General features: G+C 34.4%; 2 protein-coding genes and 1 pseudogene across 2 annotated transcripts; all 3 read left to right on the top strand.

The window, feature by feature from the left end:
• Positions 1–2,397: 2,397 nt before the first annotated feature.
• Positions 2,398–7,805, top strand: LOC120173410 (annotated as a pseudogene).
• Positions 6,278–7,856, top strand: LOC120173411. The gene is made up of 4 exons (XM_039180593.1): positions 6,278–6,987; positions 7,105–7,158; positions 7,241–7,425; positions 7,677–7,856. The coding sequence occupies exons 1-4, from the start codon at positions 6,396–6,398 to the stop codon at positions 7,761–7,763; spliced, it is 918 nt and encodes a 305-aa protein (XP_039036524.1). The 5' UTR covers positions 6,278–6,395; the 3' UTR covers positions 7,764–7,856.
• Positions 7,857–17,008: 9,152 nt separating this feature from the next.
• LOC120173412 (ethylene-responsive transcription factor RAP2-4-like) lies at positions 17,009–18,408 on the top strand. Its single transcript, XM_039180594.1, has one exon. It carries the CDS (start codon positions 17,468–17,470, stop codon positions 18,320–18,322), a length of 855 nt encoding a protein of 284 aa, XP_039036525.1. The 5' UTR covers positions 17,009–17,467; the 3' UTR covers positions 18,323–18,408.
• Positions 18,409–19,826: the final 1,418 nt, after the last annotated feature.

Raw genomic sequence — 19,826 nt, 5'->3', positions numbered from 1 at the left:
AAATTAATTCTTAATCTAATAATCATGCATTAAATAAATCAACAAATTATTACAAATAATTTAAATTAAATTAAAACGTTAAAATGTTACCATATCAGCAAAGTGTAGAGATATATGATTTCCATCCAAGCGAAGTAGACCGCTTTCCATTATATATCTGTAAAAAAATTATATTAGTAAAATATTAAATAAAGTAAAATGCTTAAATAAATTAAATACATAATATTAAAAATATTATAAAATATACCTTAAATATAGATATTATTTGAGAGAATTTGAGAGAATATGGTGTGATAAAAGTAATAGAGGATGGAGATATTTATAGGGAGGAGTGGGGGTAATTAAAGGTATAGCGCGCCCCCTATACCGCACTATACCCCACGTGTCAGATAAACAGCTATAACGCGGATCAGGGGCCACGTTATACCCACGTGTAAGCCATGTCAGCGTATAGCGCGGTACATGGGGCGCACTATACCCCACGTGGCGCCATATCATCATATAGCGCGGGACAGGGAGCGCGCTTTACTGCTACGGGTGTTAGATCGGGAAATATAATCTGACCGGTGTTAGATCGATAAATATACCGGTCACCGGTGATTTTTCGGAAAAAACGCCTATATTTTCATGTAGTGTTAGGAGAAACTTGACCTATACTTATTCTTATACACAAAAACTTGAACTTAAAACATTATTAATGTGATATTTTCATCTGAATTATTAAATCATGGGATCGTTATAAAGTAAATTTCACCTACATTCTTTTTTCCTCATCACAACAGTCTTAGTGAGGTGTACACTAGAAATCTATAATGGGATATCCTTATATAAATATAATTATCTAGAATGTGTGAATTAAAAAAATCTGCTATTTAATTATGTAAATACAGTTGTAAATATAAAAACAATAAATTTATTCTTAATTTTATTTATTTATAATTATTCACCTTTATGTATAGCTTTTTAAAATAGTTTATCTATGCCAATAAAGCTCTGGTTGTGTTGGAAAAAAATATGTTTGTGATTTGTTTATTTATTTGGATTACGTTTGTATTTGATTTGTTTTTGTTTAAATTTTAAGTATTATGTTTGTATTTATTCTTTTTATAAATATTTATATTTATTCATTTAGCGTTCATGAATATGTTATTTTAACATTCGTGAAAATGTTAATTTAACATTCGCGAACATATTCGTTAACACTCTTTTTATCCTTTTACTTGCAAGCCAAATAAAATGGTTGAATTACATCACTAGTCCTTGAATTCTTTAGACTTCATAGTTTGAACTCCAAAATCCATCTTATATTCAATTTAGTTCATATCTTTACCGATATTTAAAATGTCAAAAAATAAAAGGAAAATGAGAACCAAGTAAACGAGCTTTAAAACGAGCTTGTTCATGAACATAAATAAATAAAACATGTGTTCATATTCATTCGTTTACTAAAAAAACATAAAATTTTGTTCATACTTATTTAATTAAATTAATAAATAAATATTATATGAACAATTTATCTATACTTCATCAAACATTCTATTCATTTAGGATCATATTTATTTTTATTCTCACCGCTCTTTCTTTTACGAGGTATGTATCCTCTATGGTATATTAATTCTCATTTTTTCTTGATTTTTATATTCTCTTTTATTCTCTGTTGAGTCAAATCTTTACTTCAAAATTTAAAATAGAAAACAGTTAAAAATATTTAAAACCAATAAAAACTTTTAATTTTTAAGTTAAAATGGTTAAAAAAAATAAAATCGCGCTCATCCTTAAATATGGCCAAGGCAATGTAGCTCTAAACAATCATAGATCTGTTTTAGTTTTTATTTCAAACATCACATTAGTACACTAATTTTTATATTTAATAGTCGAAAATGTTTTCAGACTATTAAAGATAATTATTTTCGAAAAAGTGTCATTTTACAAGGAAAAAGATTTGTTCCTATGGTGCTTGGAGAGTGTTTTATTCTTTATTATTTTCATCGATTTCATAGATATATATTTGAACTTTACTTATAAAGTGGAATGTATGTGGAAAGAACACATAAATCGAGGCAGTCTCCTCCTTTGGGTGTGCACTGTATCACATTTCTCTCTCTTCTCCTACTGAGTTCTTCCTTTCCTTATTGTTCTTTTCATTTTGCTTTCACAATCTCTGCAAAAACCTGTGAAATCTAACTATAGAGGGCAATCTATGCAAAAAAATCCTCTAATTTGCTTCAGGTTTCTTTTTCTAAAGTCTCAAACCTGGAATTCCAACCGGCTTTCTTCATATCTGTCTTCCATCAATGTACTCGATTTTATTACGCTCCAACCGTACTTTCTCCTCCATTTTCATCTGTGGTCTTCTCTTGTCTCTCTGTTTTTCATATTAAAAACTACTCATTTAAGTCTAAAAATTTTTAACTCTTTCGCTTCTCGTTTTCGCTGTCTTGTCTCAATCATCCTTGAAACATTTCTTCATCGGAGTTCCTTGTTTTGTGTTGTAATCCTTCTGCATTGTGCCCGAGAAATAAAAACCACCACATCAAATGATTCTTTTTTTTTGGTCATTAGAAAAATGGGTTTAGTTTCATGATCTGGGTCATCTTAGTAAAGTGGGGAAAATGGGTTGTGGAAGCTCAAAAGCTGATAAAAATGAAGCCTTGCGTCTATGTAAAGAAAGAAGGAGATTCGTGAAGCAAGCTATTGATTCGAGGTATGCTCTAGCGGCTGCACATGTTTCTTATATTCAATCTCTTAGAAACATTGGCGTAGCGTTAAGGAGATTTGCTGAGCTGATATTTTGATAGAGTCTTCTCTATCAACCTTAGCTACCGAGGTTGATAAAACGCCTTCCCCTTCCCCTTCCTCCTACCCTTCACCATCTCCTTCTCATTTAGGAGCTGAGGTTTCTGACTCGCCGTTGAATAATGAGAGTCCCATTTCGCCGGCACCGGTGAATTTGAGTTATATGAAGGCAGGAAACAGTGGTGCTGTGACTTTTATGATTAATCCTAGTTTTGTGGAGGATGAGTCATTGGCAATGGCAATGCCCCCGCCCCCACCTCCTCCTTTTGAGTCTGGTTCTTCATGGGATTTCTTTGATCCTGTTGATGACTGCGAGAGCTTTAGATTTGTGGGGAATAATGGAGTGGATACTGATTTTGAGGATTTGAGAGAAATTAGGAGCAAAGAGATTGATCATGGTGGTTTGGATGAAAACAATGAATTGAACAAACGAATTTCTTGGCCAGAATCAGGGAGAAATGCTGTCAAAACATTCGAGAATGATGTGTTCTTTATTGGATCAGGGGGAAGAAATATAAGGCGGCAGACAAATGACAAGGAAGTGAGTCAGCTGGGTGTGCAACATAATGTCAAAGGACCAGGTGAAACTTTGATAAGCAATTGTGTTCTTGAACAATCAATTTCAAAGAGAGAAAAGGCTGCTGTAGATGATGATTTATCTGCTGACAAAGAGGACCCTTCTGAGTTTATTACCCATAGAGCCAAGGATTTTCTTTCGAGCATAAAAGATATCGAACATCGTTTTTTTCGAGCCTCCGAAGCAGGCAGAGAAGTCTCTAAGATGCTTGAGTCTAACAAAATCAGGGTTGGATATTCTGAAGCCAAAGGTAACTATTTGTATTCATGAGAGGCATTTTATTTCTCATTGAACTTCTAATTTTGTGTTCGCTCTCTTCTGTATATACTAATGATTATTCTTCTGCTAGTATCTTATGCATTAAATTAATTCTTGTAGGGGGATACTCTGCTTTTATGGCTGGTTTTCAACTTGTTTGCTGCAGAAGAACAACTGCTCTTGCATCCCATGGTAAGTTCTGGCATCTGTATATGGCCTGCTGAGTGGAACTGTAAGTTTATTTTACTGGAGAAATGACTTATTACAATCTTGATATTTTGCAATAATGGAGTCTTTGGCACTGAGAAAAAAGGTTCAACTGTTTGGTTCTCTCTTTTATGTTAGTTATGGTCATAATCTATCTTGCATACAGCTAATTGAAGGATAGTCTCAACTTAAAGATTTTTATTTGTTTAACATCTTTAGATAACCACTAACAAATATTTCACTCTTTTTTTTCATGTTATGATTTTGTAGATTCAGTACCACGTGTAACTAAAGTCATACGTTGGAAGAGGTCAGCATCTTGGAGGTCTTCTTCATCAAGGAATCCGCTAACCACAACACCTAAAGACGACGCTGAGGACAGTGGAAGTGACTTTATTGAAGAGTTCTGCATGATTGCTGGTAGTCATTCATCCACCTTGGACAGATTGTTTGCATGGGAACGGAAACTCTATGATGAAGTTGAGGTATCAATAGAAACCCTCAAACGTATTTTAATGGTGAAACAACATCTTCTTTCCTATACATCTATATTGCAAACTTGAACTTGTGAGAGCAATGTTGGTTTTTCGGCGTAACTTCTAATCCCATTGTTAGTTTTCTGTGGCACGAGATACAACAGTTTGGAACATAAAGGATTGTTTTTGTTTCCCTAGCCATGGTGTGTGTGTGTTTTTTTCCTCTTTTGATGCGTGGGGAATTTTTTCATTTGCTCATGAGGAAAAATTTCCCATCCACTTGGGGCTTAGTTTTTTGTATCTTCTTATTTTCCCAGGTTAATTTTCTTTTTCTCTGTCCTCACAAATTAAGTTATTTAGACTCCAAAGTTCATATTCCTGATCTTTTAATTTTTCAATGTATAGTTTAGTAGTATTGCCATAAATCCTCTCTGACAGCGCGATGTTTGCACTCAGACTAGTGAATCTATCAGGAAGGAGTATGACCAGAAGTGTGATCAGCTCAGGAACCAGTTCGCTAAGGATCATAGCACTCAAGTAATCGATAAAACCCGGGCAGTTGTAAAGGATCTGCATTCCCGGATTAGAGTTGCACTTCATTCTGTTAATACTATATCGAAGCGGATTGAAAAAATGAGAGATGAAGAGTTGCAGCCACAACTTGTAGAATTAATTCAGGGGTGAGTTCGAAAAGAAACCCTTTAATTAGACAATTTTGAATGTTGGGAACTTTACTCTTATGCAGTAGAAATCTAGAGCGTTCTCAGATCATCGATATTGATATCCCATAATGCTCGTTTTTGCAGATTGTCAAGGATGTGGAAGGTCATGCTTGAATGCCATCATTCGCAGTATATCACCATCTCACTGGCATACCACTCAAGGAACTCAACCGGTGCACCACATGGAGATACACGCAGGCAGATTTTGGCTCAGCTTCGGCAAGAGATTGAATGCTTTGGTGTAAGCTTTACGGATTGGGTCAATAGCCTTGCATCTTATTTGGAAGCTATGACTGGTTGGCTGCAAAACTGTATCATAGAACCACAAGAACGTTCGAAGAATAGGTATCCATTCTCTCCTCGTCGATACCTGGGATTTGGACCACCAATACTCATTCTTTTTCGTGAGTGGTCAGCTGGAGTAAAAGCTTTGCCAGCCAAGGAACTCACCGTTGCCATCAAAGCCTTCTTATCCGATCTCTCTCATCAAATGGACCAGCAAGTAGAGCAACTGCCCAAAAAAGAGAAACTGGTCGATGCAAATGATGAGGAATCCAAGAGCAGAGATGGTCTTAACATGTTAACCGATGGTAACACAAATGATGATGCGTCTTCGAAGTTATGCTGCATTCAAACAAGTTTGACTCGTCTACTCGAAAGACTAAATAGGTTTTCTGAGGCATCTTTGAAAATGTACGAGGACGTTAGACAGAAAACCGAGGCAGCTCGCATTACATACCTCAAGTTGCAGGCCAACTAGATTTTGTAAGGCTATGTTTTATGGAATATAAACCATATTAAGGTTTCCTGGGTTCTGATGAAAATTGAGAGGAGTTCAAGACAATAAATAAGCAGGATTTATATATCTTTTAATGTATTGTGTGTTCTTATATAAATTTTAACATATTAAGAGTTAAATATATTTTTAATGCAATATCTAAAACTATCAACCTACATGATTAAACTCATACTCTCTTGAATATTACACAATCGTTGAGCTGAAACTGAACTAGTAATTTTTAATATTTAGAGGAATAATTATATTCAAAGTATTACTATTTTTTAATTTCAAAATTAGATTTCAAATCCCCATGTTTCCCGCCCTCACCATTTTTTCCTTTTAAAAATTAAAATCCTTTCCCATCTAGCGTTTCTCCTCGTTCGTTTTCATGTTTCCTTCATTATACATCCTCAAATCAGTAGATATTTCGTATTTCTGAAATCCCACTTCTTCTTCTTCTTCTTCTTTCAAATTCCCTTTTTCTTTTGAATGAACCCTTGTTTTTTTTTTTTGAAAAATCTTTTGCTTTTTAACAGATCGTAAGCTGAATTGGGGATTTAGTTTTAGTGTATTTCATAATGAGCGGAGACAATTTTACGGACGGGATACCCAAAGTCCGTCCGGTTCTGTGTGACGTTACAAATCGATCAGTTAAGAGAGGTTTTTCTTCGATTTCGGAAAAGCTAGGGTTTAATTCTAAGGCAGATGCAGATTCCCAATTAGCAAAACAAGTACGTGTAGGTGCAGAAAATTTCATCAAACAGAAATCTGAAACACCCCGATTTGAACCAAACGCTAAACTTTTACCTACATGTAGTGGCGACATTGATACTTCAAAAGAGGATTTAGTTTCGGTCAACGACAAAACCAGTGAGTCGAAAGAAGGGTTCGAATTGTCTGATGGTGAGGACACGTTAGAAGGTGAAAGTGTTGCGGAAGTGGGTCGAACATTGAATGAGAATAGTCGGAATGCGGCTAAAGATCTGGGCGTCGGTAGATTGGCTTCGAGCAAAGGTGGGTGCATCGAGTGGTCGAGGTTGCCTAACTCATTCTCGCAGTCTTCTAAGTCATTTGAATTGGAGAGGTGTGTTGGACTCAAGAATGATGGCCGCACAAATTTGGATGCCAATGGTATGCTCAAAGCTTGCTTTTGTTCTATTTGCTTGAAAGGTAATTGCTTTAGCTTATTATCTTGGATTTTGTTGTTTTCTGCATTTGTGGGTAAGAAAGGTTTCTCTCGTAATATGTTGTTTAACTGGGATGTGCTTGCTTTACACTGGTAATCAGCTGCTTACATTTTGTCGGACCTTCATTATCAGGATCTCAAGGGTCGAATTTCTGGTAAGTTGAATAAGTGCTTTGCTGGATTTAATCGTGACAGAACATGTTCCTTTCTGTATTAATCTTTCCGACACTTTCGCAGTTTTGAAGAAAAGTCAGAAAGAAGCAAGAATTTTAGTTCAGAAAAGTAGCAAGGGGAATCAGGCTGAAATAAGTGACCAGGGAAATGCCGGTAAATCTTCAAAATTAGAGTCCGACCTCACTAGCCAGTGGAGATCACTCTTTCTTAACATGGAGGATATATTTGTTACTGAAGGCAACCAGCTTGTAAGTTTGATACATTCTTATTCAGCCATATATTAATTTCTCATGCCTCTTTTGTTTAATGCAAGCCTTTGGTCCACATTTGGATTTTGGGCACTTTTGAAGATTTTATCTTTAATCTATGCTTCATTGCTGGAGTTCATGGCTACTTTTTAACCGGATAAATCATAGGATTTCTAATTTTCAATATTTTGGGTAGGAAACTTCATTTATATTCTCATATGTGATGGATACAATTGAACTTTGATTGGCAGCAATCCAGTTACACTGCACTGAAAGATTTGAGGGAGAATTGCAAGATTGATCTAGAGCGAATAACAGGGATGCCTTCAGAGAAATAGAAGTGTGCCTCTGATGCGTCATCCGATTGTTGGTACCCAAATTCCAGCCATTTGTTTTTGTTTGTCTGCACCTCTGTATGCCTTAACAGATTCTATATTCTTATTTGGTAAACTTTAATGTGTTTGCAGATGTCAAAAAGTGTAAAATGTATGATCTCAGTTTGCAACTACTACTATTTCGTAGTATGCGCTTAAAATATTTTCCATTTTAGTGAACCTCGCATCTTATAAACCTCTTTGCTTATGCCTTATACTTTTTCCTGTAATTCTGTGTGGTTAGAGGTGATAAATCATTTAATTTATCTGCTCTGTTTTCTTGGTACCAATCCTAAAACAAATTTGATTCTGAATTGAATTACTTATTATCTGCATTTTAATCATAATGTGATACAATTCAATCTAAATGCACAAGAACTTTCTACTTGCTTGTAAAAGTCGATAACTTTGACGACAGAAAATTTAAAATGATCTGCACCACCTAATAGTAACCTCTACAGGTGGTCGAGCCTATGACTGGTGGGTGGATTTCTTTGCTACCGAGTACCATTAATGTTCATGTGCCTCTTGTTAGGTTCCCCCCCCCCCAATAGAGTTTAGCCTCTTGTGTTGGTTGATTATGAATTATTGTATTTATTGTGGGTCTAGGCATCCATTATGAAGATGGTGGCATCTATTAGTGGTGAAAAAGCTGGAAGTGTTAATTGTTTGGCCTTACTTTTACGGTTGCTACTTAATAGTATGAAACTTAATTGTTTGTTTTATCTTATCATGTAATAATGACTTAATGAAACCAGAATCTTAAGTAGAAGTAACTTAAACTTTATGTGAGCCTAATTTGTGTTTTAAAAAGATTAGGTGTGCAAAAAAAAAATTCTCCAACTTTACCTTTGAATGCTACGCTTTAATATGAATTATATCAGTGTGTTGCTCATTAATATCTTGAGAAAGTATAGTGAAAAAGTGATTTTGAAAAGTTGACTTTAAGATTTTAGTGTATAGTATTGATTTAAAAAGTACTTTTGAGAAGGTAAAATATGTGTTTTAGATAATATATTGTGAATTAAAAATATATTATTTTAAAATTATTTATATTTTAATATATTAAATACATAAACTTAAATTATAATAAAATATATTTTTCTTGTAAAGGTATTAATAATAAATTATTGAAACAAAAAAATTATATATTTATAATTTATAAAAATAAAATTTCAAATATATAAATCTTTACGTGAAAATAGTTGTTGAGAACCTACTAGTTAAGAAGGATAAAAGGATACAACAACAACAACAATAAAATCATATTCTCATATATAATGAGGTAAGGGAATTTAGGGTAGTAGGTTGTCCCAAACGCCAGGTTGAGAGCAACTTCCATAAAAGACCTCCAACTGTCAAAAAAATTAAAAATAAAGATAAAATACAATACATGTATAAATAATTACATTCAAATTAAATTGTCTTCAAAAAGCTGGAAAAAGTAGCTTTTGCTGTTGGTTCAACATTTGCCGTTCAAAACATGTTTATATCTTTCTTGGGTAATTGTTTGACAATCCTTTATGTTTTAAATGAACTTTTAATTATTTGAGGTGGTACGAATGAGAAGCGAGAATTGCATTATGTCAATTGGGATCGACTTTGTCAACCTCCAAGCCTCGGAGGGGTTGGCATAAAAAAATGCAAGCTAATAATGAAGCTTTTGTTGGAAAAATTAATAAATAATTAAATAAAATTTATGTCACTTGATGAACATACTTATTATTTGGTATAAAATTACATCAATTCAGTTATACCTATTAGTTTTTCAACAAATCTCTTCATCAAAAGGTCATAACATTTTGATTAATTTTCTCTCCCCTATATATAAATTAGTTGAGGCATAATCTTAGACACAACTTGAAACAACTTTGAGAGACAACTTCGAGACATAATTCACAAATTTGAATTAGGAAATCACTTAGAAAATTCCTTTTAAATTCGTTCTTTCCGGTGATAGAGAAAGACAAGATTGTGTTCGACTGATCACTACGGTTGTGCTTACTGTTGTGATCATTTGTTGTTGTATCATGGAAGACCGACGTCCAACGTTACTCAAAGCACCGAGGAGATGACGAATTTGTCTTAAGGAAACTATTCATACAAGCCTAAAAAAAATCCTTATTCGGTTTATCATACTCTACTCACCCGATTCATTGTCTAAATATGAGTAAACCAATTTCTTGCCTCTACTTTAAGTTTTATTTATTTTGCTTCGTTCGATCATATAATAATATTTATTATTATTATTATTATTATTATCTTGGATTAACAATTTTGTCTAACAATCTTAAGACAGATTTTGTATTTTATTTTACAATTCTAATCCGAGATGAACTTTATAAGTAATTGATTGTGACAATTTATGTCATTGAAATTCTCAAGTGGAGCAAGGTACGCAACCCTACTTGCATGAAAATCATAATTTTTTTTCAAAAGCATTAACTTTGAACAAAATGATACAAGTGTCATATAATATTCGATCACTGCATTATTTCTCTTTGTAAAACTAACATGTTAGTTGTTTGCTATTGGTGATGAGATTATATATATATACACCTATGAAACCTTGTTGGATTATAAGTCTTGCATGTTGGATTAAATCTCTTCAAATTCAAGTTGTGCCTTGTCCTTTGTGGTTGCGTTTCGCTTTAATCTGAAGGTTGATTGTTAAATTTTAGTTGGTAATATTAGAATTTCGATCAAGAAATAGAAAATGTATGTGTAACCATTCAATATTTCTTTTATAATATTAATATATTGAGATTATATTATTGTTTCAGGTTTTATTAAATTCCCACGGATCAACAGAAGCTAGTTATGTTTCGAGAATTAATTTATTAAATTCTCATCGTTTAACAGAAATTGGTTCTGTTTTGGGTTTTATTCCCGTTGTCCAATATAAGTTGGTTTTGTTTCGGATTTTAGTTTTAAATCCTGACGTTTAACGAATTCAACAAAAATATTGTTGATTGTGAATTTCTGTTTCGGGATTTTAATTTTACTAAATTCCTGTCGTTTAACAGAAATTACTCAATTGTTGGATTTTAGTTTTGACTAAAATTCATTGTGATAAATAAGGTACCGAACACAATTATGTGAACAAAAATCGGGCCTATAATTCTGTTTCAGGATTTAAATCCTGTTGTTCAACAAAATTTATTTGATTTACTGTTGATAACAGAAATCGTTTGGATGTAACAAAATTGTTACAAATTTTGTTTTAGAATTTTAATTTTTAATTAAATTTTTTTGTTCAACAGAAACGAATGGTAAAATAAATTGAATTAACTTTCAATTTATTGTTGGAATATTTACAAATTATGGTTACGTGTTTTAAACGAAACAATGGTAACCCCACTAATTCACCTAGCTCGTGATTTGAAATGTTGATTCCATTTCAGAATTTGAATAAAATTCAACAATGTCAGTGGTTGTGAGCCACAACAAGAAGCATTTGAAATTCATGAATAGAATTTCAAGACATAGCGACATAAGATGTTATATTTAATCATGTTGAATATGATCAAATATAGGATGATCCTCATATTCATAGAGAGGATGAGATAGACATTGTATTCATTAAAGCTTAAAAGCATTCTAAGTTTCCATGTCGGAATTACATCTCGAATGGATTGTCAGATACACCATATGAAGTGTATAGTATCCATAAGATTACTAAAGAATTATGAATGACATTTGGTCATGTTCTGAGTTGTTAGCAAATTACCTTTAAATAAGGTAACTTACAAGAAAATAGGTGAAACACCATATGAGTTATGGAAATATAGAAAACTCTCCTATTACTACATCAAAGTGTGGGGGTGCCTTGTATAAGTATAATGGTAAGTCGAGACATATACGTCGTAGACATAATATCATTAAACAATTGATCTCAACTAGAGTTATCTATATTGATTTTGTAAGATTAAAAGATAACATTGTGGATCTGCTAAACAATGAGTTGAATCGAGATCAAGTTGATAAACATCGAAAGGAATGTGACTAAAGCCCATTAATATTTAAGGCGCTATATGAAGGAAAACCCAACTTTGTTGACTGGAGATCCCAAGTTCGAAGTTCAATAGGACAACCTACTTGCATAGACCTTGTGAGGTCACTGTGGGGATTCTTATCCCCAAGTTCATTCCTATGATGAAAACAATGACTAAAATGTGGAAAAGGTTAAGCAATGCTTTTAATGACCACTATGTGTTTCGGTGAGCTGAACAACATAAGTCACCTATGTGAAAGTGAAGTGGAGCCGCTTCAAAGAGACTATTGGGGCATAGTTCTCTAAACTCTTGCAAAACCAGGAGATGTTCACAGCTATATGGACATAACCATGAGAACCAAATTCTTGTCAGTGAGATATTTGTGTGAAGTATGTCATCGCTTACACCAACAACAAGACAGTTCAAGGACATTACGTCTACTGGATAGCTAGTAAGGTAAACATATTTTCACAAGGGAAGGTTCAAAGGGGGACGCCTACCTATCCTATGCAATTATCGAACGTAGAATCTATCACCATATCGAGCCAGTGTTTGAAATCATCAATTTCATTCATGTAGGGATTGTTGGAAAAATTAATAAATAATTGAATAAAATTGATGTCTTTTAATAATAAGTTATGTCACTTGATGAACATGCTTATTATTTGGTATAAAATTGCATCAATTCAATTATACCTATTAGTTTTTCAACAAATCTCTTCATCAAAAGGTCATAACATTTTGATTAATTTTCTCTCCCCTATATATAAGTTAGTTGAGCCACAATCTTAGACACAACTTGAAACAACTTTGAGACATAATTCACAAATTTGAATTAGGAGATCACTTAGAAAATTCCTTTCAAATTCGTTCTTTCCGGTGATAGAGAAAGGTAAGATTGTGTTCGACTGATCACTATAGTTGTGCTTACTGTTGTGATCGTTTGTTGTTGTATCCTGGGAGACCGACGTTCAACGTTACTCAAAGCACCGAGGAGATGACAAATCTGTCTTAAGGAAACTATTCATACAGGCCTCAACAAAAATCCTTCTTCGGCTTATCATATTCTACTCACCCGATTCATTGTCTAAATATGAGTAAACCAATTTATTGCCTCTACTTTAAGTTTTATTTATTTTGCTTCGTTCGATCATATAATAATATTATTTATTATTATTATTATTATTATTATTTTATATCGGATTAACCATTTTGTCTAACAACTTTCCTCATAAAGATTGCATATGGTATGGTCACGGAAGCTGATCAACTTTGGGTTCGGATATTGCGTGCTATGTACAAAGTTGTGGAGTTGGTACCGATGTCCATTGATAGGCTTGCTCACGACTTTGTAGGGTTTATTGGTCATTTGGGAGGGAGTTAGAAGCAACTTAGTTTGGATTCTTCGTGATGGGGCTCGAATTTACTTCTGGTATGATTCCCGGATAGGTCAGTTGGGCCCTGTTAGGTATGGCTCATAAATATACCAGTAAAGAGGACAGGAGATGGAGCGGAGTGAGCGAACATCAACTGTCCTTACAAAGAAAGTCTCGTTGTGGGGTTACAAATTATGTGGGTTGGGGGTGCGGGGGCGCAGCCCCGCGGTACGGTACAGGGTTGATTTTGTAATTATGTACCAGGGTTTTCTATTATAAATAGAGATGTAACCTAGACCTAAAAAATTATTGAATAAAACTTCTAGCGCCGCCTAGGCACCGAGGACGTAAGCACATTGCCGAACCTCGTAAAATTCTCGTGTTCTTTCGTTTTCTTTACCCGTTTTCGTCAACAGGCCCTCTGATTAATTTTCGTCCTCTTCAGGAGGAGCGACCACATAAAGGTATTATGGTGAACTCGATGGTTACTAATGAAGTAGATTGGGAATGGAGCAATCTTGCGCATTGCTTGTCGAATATGGTTCAATTATCTTTGGCTACAATCAGACCCCCAATACCCGAAGGAGGTCCAGACATAGTAAGATGGAGGCACGATGCGAAAAGGCGATTCTCGGTGGCCTCGGCTTACAGTGAACGTATGCACCTGGAGATCGGAGAAACGAAAGCCCCATAGGATTTGATTCATGCTTTTCAAGGACTTATGAGAGTGAAAATGTTGTTGTGGACTATATGACATGGTAGACTATTGTCAAATGAGGAGCGAAGCCGTCCGCACCTAACTTCGGATCCTAGCTGTTCCTTGTGTGGTGCGACCGTTGATAGTAGTTCTTACATATTGCGGGAATGCTCGATAGTATTGGAGTCATGGAGAAGCCTGATCAAGCCTAGTAGATTATCTGAATTCATGGCGTTGGATCTTGCTGCGTGGGTGGATAAGAACCTTCGACAACCTCACTATTTCCCTTTAAAGGGGGAGGATTGGGACTTGATGTTTGACACAGTGGTATGGTGTATTTGGAATCCACATAACCATCTGATTTTTGACAAGGATCATCCGGTTACTGAAGGTATTATTTAGAGAAGTACGCGTACGAAGGGGGAAGCAATTCGTGCTTACCAGAGCCGCATCTAGAAGCAACGACAGTCCGGGCATACTACGAATGGGGCAGTGGCCTGGGGTGCTCCTCCGGTTGGGTGGGTGAAGTTAAACACTGATGGCAGATGGAGACAGGATACGGAGCTCGCAATTTACGGAGGTGTGATTCACAACTCGGATGCTGCATGGGTGATGGGTTTCTCGTAGCAGGTTGGGCGTTGTTCGGTAATTGACGCAGAATTGTGGGGTATTTTATGGGGTTGACTATTGCTTGGGAGCTGGGCGTTCGTCCGAGTGATTTTGGAGTCGGATTGCAAGGGTACTGTGGAGGTGGTTCAAGGTAAGCTGGTCCGACGAGACTGGATTATCTAGAGTAAATACATTCCCCGAGAGAGTAATCGGGTGGCAGATAGATTGGCTCAGCTAGCTTGGACCATGACTTAACGTTTTCAAGGGTAGTCGAAGCCACCAGCCGAGGTTGAAGGCTTGCTTTTCGTGGATGAAACTGCATGTGTAGTTAACTAAGAGTTTCTCTTCCCTTTGTATTAAAAAAATCACATTAACAACCATACAAGGAAAGATTAATTCTAATCAAAAAACTCGAACAAAGATAGATACAAATAGATCTGATTGCATCGATAAACTAACCATAAAAATAAAAGGGGATCAAACTTTTGAAATACCATCGACAAACTATAAATTAGACTCAAACGGCGTAAAAGCGATCCACTAACGCAAATCATGTATCCAAATCCAATTTAAGGGTCCAAAACAGGAAAGATCAACAAGCTATCAGATAATCGTCATCTTGATCAATAGCGGCGATGCCAAATCAACCCTTAAAAAAAAGAAAAAACGGTCAAAGAATCGAAAATATGTCAAAAAGCATAAAAAAATATATCATAAAAGCAAATGAAAACGTGCAACACAGACAAACTTATTGAAAATCAAAAGTAAAGGAAAATAAAGATATAATATAGAAAATAAAAATACAATAAAGAATATCGGTGGTCAGCAATCAACATTAAAGTTGATGCCACTACCAATAAACAAAGACGAAAAAAAGAGATGAATGAAACACCAACGAGGGAACTAGAATTTTCTTCTTCTAAGAGACACAATACTAAAACTAAATAGTAAAATCATTTAAATTTTAGTTTTAAACTCTGTTTAAATATATATTTGATTTAAACCTTGTTATATATGACTCTTACATGAAATTATTTTATATAAGATAAGATTTGTTTAACCATAATTTTCATTCAATTAACAACAGTTAAACTAAAATTTTTTGCTAAATATGCCATTCAATTAGAAAATATTAGGATAAATTTGAAATATATATATATATATATATATATATATATATATATATTAAAAGTTGTTTATCATTGTGCTATAACTATGGAAGCGATCAATAGCAAACGAAAATGATCGATCAGAATAATAAAAAAAATCAAGATTTACGTGAAAAATCCAACAACAACAAAAGATAAAAGAAACTTTCACAATGTCTAAAAGTACAAGATATGTTACATCTAAAAACTCTAATCCTAACTATTTATTTATAAGGATCAAACATATTATACTAGTCTGATTGTACCTTTTTGGGATGATCTAAATAGAAATTGGATCGTATCCCTAACACATTATATATTTATTTATGATTAAAATTCATAAAATCATTAGTAACCAACGGTTATATGATCAATTGAAATGATTAAACTAAAACTAAGTTTATTCAAGTAAATAAATAAATAAATATAAATAACATGAATGAATAGAAGGAAAGTGAGCGAATGACCATACGTTTCATTGGAAGAGTAGTTAGGTTACGTACGTAAATGGCGCCTAAGAGCTTCGAAGGGTGAAAAATAGATGTGTTCCTATTTTATCTTTTCCTCCTACTCCAAGCCATTCCTAAACTGTAATTGATTTGTTGCTTTTGGGATTAATTTTGTTAATAGGGTTTTCTAAATTAGTGTCCGAAATTGCAGGGAAAATAAACAAGTGTGGAAAATTGTAGTAGAAAATTTCAAACATTTGAACGTTAATTAATTTAGAAAAGACTTAAAGTTATCTATTATTATTATTGTTGGAATGCGTGGTGTTTCACAGATCTCAAGAGACGCATTGCCCAATCATCTCTTGGCTCTGTGTTTGAGCCCTCAATCTGGCGCCGCAATTGACGTGTCCCTCTTCGTTAGTGGGCACATGCCTTTAATTATTACTTTATGTTATTACAACCTTAACCCACGGTTTTGCTTTTTGTTTCTAGTGTTTGTGTTCCCAATTATATTTTGAACGTTGTCTATACAAATAAAATTATGCTTAAAACTAAAATTTAATTGAATTTGTTCAATGAAGTCTTGAATAATTTAATGCTATTATTGATAGTTTCATTAAAGATGAATGACTTGACTAATTTTGTTATTCAAAGGTCGTCCATCATTTGTGGGAAGAACCAAGAGATGGGATCAAATTTGCATTAAATTCCAAAAGGTAATGAACAAAAAAGTCCATCGTTTAAATTGCGGTTAATGGTCTTAAACGTAAACGGACAACATGTGAGAACCGACACCTGCCAGTTAAACAGTTCGAAGTAAGTGGCGAGATTCCCATCCCCCATCGAATCATGGAATCTTCGAAGCTGATGAGAAAGGAGGGTGATAAATTAAATTCATATTAATTCAGTAATCAATAAAAAATATGAAAAATCTATGGGCTTTTGAGAGAGAGAGAGCACATGGGGGGCAGAGTCCATAGTTTTTATATAAGAAGAGATAAGGCGACCCTAAATGCAAGAGAGAAAACACCAAAGTGAGGCCACCCAAAAAAAAAACTTGAGAGAATTTTCATAAGTGTTCGATCATTTCAGTTTTCTTCATAATCCCCCCCTATTGATCTGCAACTCCCCGCTTCTCTGAATCTCTTTCTGTTATCGTCTGTCTTTCAAGCTGAACAAATTAGTGTAAAAAAACAAAGCCTATACTGGGTTGGTTTTTTAAAAGCCAGGTGATCCAGAACAGAGATCCAAGTTTCTGTTTTTCCCCCTTTAAATCAATTACATAGCTTTAATATTTATCTTCATCAGCTAAGAGGGTTTGTTTTTGTTCCCTCAAGTTTTTGTTTTTTTCTTCTATCGAACTATTGCAGTATTGCCTGTTTTAGTTTTTGGATATGGCAGCAGCTATAGATATGTATAATAGCAGCAATAGCTCGGTTTTTTCAGATCCTTTTAGAGAAGAGTTAATGAAAGCACTTGAACCTTTTATGAAAAGTGCTTCATCTGCTCCTTTATCTTCTTCTTCTTCCTCCTCTTTCTCATATTCTCAACTTCCTTCACAGCATAACATGGATCATGGGTTCTTTAACTATAACAATCTGGTGAGTTTGGAGCAGACAGGTTCAATCGGGCTTAACCAACTCAACCCTTCCCAAATCCTTCAGATTCAAGCTCAAATTTATCAGCAGCAGCTTGATTCAATGGTTTCAACAACACCTGTTCAAAACAAGAGGCTCAACTTTCTTTCCCCGAAAGCTGTCCCTATGAAACATGTGTCCTCAACTCCACCCAAGCCTGCAAAACTCTACAGAGGAGTGAGGCAGAGGCACTGGGGGAAATGGGTTGCTGAAATCAGACTACCAAAAAACCGAACCAGGCTTTGGCTCGGTACTTTCGATACAGCGGAAGCAGCAGCTTTGGCTTATGACAAGGCTGCTTACATGCTCCGAGGAGAATTCTCCAGGCTCAACTTCCCCCACCTCAAGCACCAAGGATCTCATGTTTCTGATGAATACGGTGGCTTCAAGCCTCTCCATTCCTCGGTTGATGCAAAGCTACAAGCCATCTGTCAGAGCTTGGGGAAGACCTCTCCCGTTCCCGATTCAAAACCCAAGGTGAAGACCGAGAAGTTGGATCAGTCTCCAAGGTTATCCCATGAATCATTGGCGGGGTCTTCTTCCCCAGAATCCGATATCACTTTCTTGGATTTCTCTGATTCAAAGTGGGAAGACAAGGAAACTTCAGTTTGAAAAAGTTCCCTTCAGTGGAAATCGATTGGGAAGCCATCAGGGAACTTTCTTGAGTCTCGAAAACAAAATCACAACTACGTTCATGTAATCTTTTTCCAGTTTCATTTAGGGTTCCCTACAACTATTATCTCCAGCAGCCTCTACAGTGAAATTTTTGACATTTGTAGAGCTGCTACAGAGTTTTAATTAGGTGTCGTGTCATGTTAATATGTTGTAGGAGAGGTATCTGCCTTGTAGACTGGTCTTGCTGGTACTTTTTATCCTAGCAACGGCCATTGGAGTCCTTTCAAGTTTATGTTTAGTGTCATCATTATATTTTTTTTTGGATAATTTAGTGTCATTATTATAGATCCAGTGTAAAGATAATTTAGTGTCATTATATTTATGATATATTTTGTCTTTTATGTATATGGTTTGCATGTGTTGGTGCTTGATTCTCCTCCTCATGTTTTTGCCCTAATCTGTCCGTTGAGCTATTACTCTTGGCATCGTAAATAGTGATCAGCAACAAAGATTCCTTGTAAACATGAACCTCAGACGATGTCAAACCAATTGTACATTAATAAGTCTTTTTCATGACTTAAAGATGATGATTAATGTAGAAATCCATAATGTATTATTATACAAGCTTTGACATAATTTTAGTAGCTTTCGAATTAGTTTGAGGTAGTGATGAATCCAAAAATTTAAGAATAGGGTCTAAAATTTTAATATTATTTTCTTTAAAATAATATATATGTAATTTTTTTATATTTTCATTTTTTTTCTTAACATATTAAACTAAATTTCATATTTATCCTAAATAATGGGATGAAACTGGTGAAATTACACGACTATTCCTTAAGTTCCTTAGACTTTATAGTTTGAATTCCAAAGTTCATCTTATATTCAATTTAGTCAAAATCTTCATAAATATTTAAAATGTTAAAAAAAGAAAGAAAAAGAAAAAGAAAACAGAGTAAATGAGCTCATAAAATAGTCAAAAACTAAGTTGATAAACGAGCTTATATATGAGTAAACAAGCTTATATATGAGTTAATAAATAAATTTGTTTGTGAACATATATGAACTGAACACATCTCCATTCGTGTTTGATCGTTTATTAAGTGAATATATTTTGTTCATACTCATCTATTTAACTTTATAAACAAACATAAATGAAAACTATACGAATGATTTATGAATAGTAGCATTTTACGTTAATTTAGCTAAAGAACATATATTTTAGAGAAGCTACGAAATTTTAGAGAAGCTTTTCAATAAACAAATTTCATGCCAATGTGTACTGAATAATTGAAATGGAGGCATCCGGGTCACCCTAACCACTTTAGGAGGTTCTTATTATTTCCTTTTCTTATCTGCAGGGACTGTGACATGTGTGGATACAGATACCATGAGTCCATTTTCTTTGCCCATCATTGGCACATTATACTAGACAATACACGTACGCTATAGTATATTTAAAGAAATATCGTTTTTAATTTATTTTTATAATACTCAATTC

Source organism: Hibiscus syriacus, unplaced genomic scaffold (assembly GCF_006381635.1).
Source record: "Hibiscus syriacus cultivar Baekdansim isolate YM2019G1 unplaced genomic scaffold, ASM638163v2 tig00111947_pilon, whole genome shotgun sequence".
Classification (NCBI taxonomy): domain Eukaryota; kingdom Viridiplantae; phylum Streptophyta; class Magnoliopsida; order Malvales; family Malvaceae; genus Hibiscus; species Hibiscus syriacus.
Note: the sequence above shows the minus strand (reverse complement) of the source record. Positions and strands in the feature narration are given on the sequence as shown.